Source organism: Cyprinodon variegatus, unplaced genomic scaffold (assembly GCF_000732505.1).
Source record: "Cyprinodon variegatus isolate N-32 unplaced genomic scaffold, C_variegatus-1.0 Scaffold120, whole genome shotgun sequence".
NCBI classification, from domain to species: Eukaryota; Metazoa; Chordata; class Actinopteri; order Cyprinodontiformes; family Cyprinodontidae; genus Cyprinodon; species Cyprinodon variegatus.
This window is the reverse complement of record NW_015150573.1, coordinates 979,909-981,219: the sequence shown is the minus strand read 5'-3', so window position 1 is coordinate 981,219 and position 1,311 is coordinate 979,909. Positions and strand designations below refer to the sequence as shown.

Genomic DNA, 1,311 nt, shown 5'->3' with positions numbered 1-1,311 from the left:
CGTTTCTCTCTTCTTATCAGGGAGGGCGGTGCCCCAGCGCCCCCTATGGGCCGGCCGCCACTGGTTTCGATACTCGGTAGAACCGAAGCATTTCGGTCGGTACCATAAAAGAACCGAAGTTCGGTACCCAGCCCTACTTTTAACAGGAAGAAACCTCCAGCGGAACCAGGTTAAGTGTGAGCGGCCATCTGCTGAGGCCGACTGGGGTTCAAGGAGACAGTAAGCTTGTATGAGCTACGAGAACAGGACATTTTAACAAAGAGAAATGAGCTTGTGCATGCTCTTGCATGTGCACACTCTTTTTAAAGTGGAGAGAAAGTCTTTTAAAAAAATCCTTCACAACACCTTTAATGCAGCTGGATAGAATAAAATAAGTTTAGCTAATGAATGTAGGTTAGTGTTTGATTGATTTTAGTTTGAACAGGTACATGAAATCTGCCAATGGAACGAGTGTTTTATATATAATATTCACTTGATATAAAGTTTTTTGTTTTCTTCTTATTGTAATGGAATATGCTCCTAATACCAGTTCAAACTGAGATAAAGTCAATTAATTGACCTACTTAGGTTGGAGTTTTCCCAGTGTGAGCGTGGAGGGGCTAAAATAAGAAAGGCGGCCCACCTGTGCTCCCCGCTCCTCGTCCAGCTCCACAGTCATGAGCGCCGACGTCCCTTTCTCATTGACGGTGGAATTGCGGCCCTGCCAGAAGAAGTAGCAGCATTTCTCCTTTCCAGCTCCTGCCGTCTTCTGCTGCTCTGGGTTCTGTCTCTTTCCAACTGATGGAAGGAAATTAATATAAAAACATGACTTTTTATTATTTTATGTAACAGAACAACCAGTGGTGGTGGGGGGGGGGTACCGACCTGCAGCGCTGACCATGTATTTCCATTTAACCACGTAGGTGTCGCCGTCGTGGAACTGGCCGATGCTCTGGCGAGGCAACCGGCTGTAGTCGAACTCCAGGATGTGCCACACCTCCACCGCGAGAGTGCTGACCACATAGCTCCGCCACTCCTCCGCCTCCACCACGCCGTAGCCCCGGCCCACGCTGAGCCCGTCTAAGACGGTGCAGACCGCAGCTCGGTGGGGGGGCAGCATCAAGGAGGCGCTGAACAAACGAGGGGCGTCAGACGTCGGCTGCTGCAGAAAAAAAGAGAAAAAAAAAAAGATATGGAGTGATTTTTGTTCCATTTTTGATGCAAGAAAAGAATAAGTTTTATACCATAATGAAACTTTGAAAAACTTCTCAAACAAAAAAAAAAAAAAGGTTTTCACCAGGAAAAAATCCCATTGGGATCTGTGCGGGCAAA

General features: G+C 47.0%; 1 protein-coding gene across 1 annotated transcript in view; it reads right to left on the bottom strand.

The window, feature by feature from the left end:
* Nucleotides 1-1,311, bottom strand: part of svil (supervillin) — an 86,059-nt gene that overhangs the window by 17,740 nt on the left and 67,008 nt on the right. The window contains exons 25-26 of the mRNA XM_015375528.1: nt 865-1,141; nt 623-777 (exon numbers count right to left, since the gene is read on the bottom strand). Coding sequence (XP_015231014.1) covers nt 623-777; nt 865-1,141 — 432 coding nt within the window. The remainder of the gene's footprint in view (nt 1-622; nt 778-864; nt 1,142-1,311) is intronic.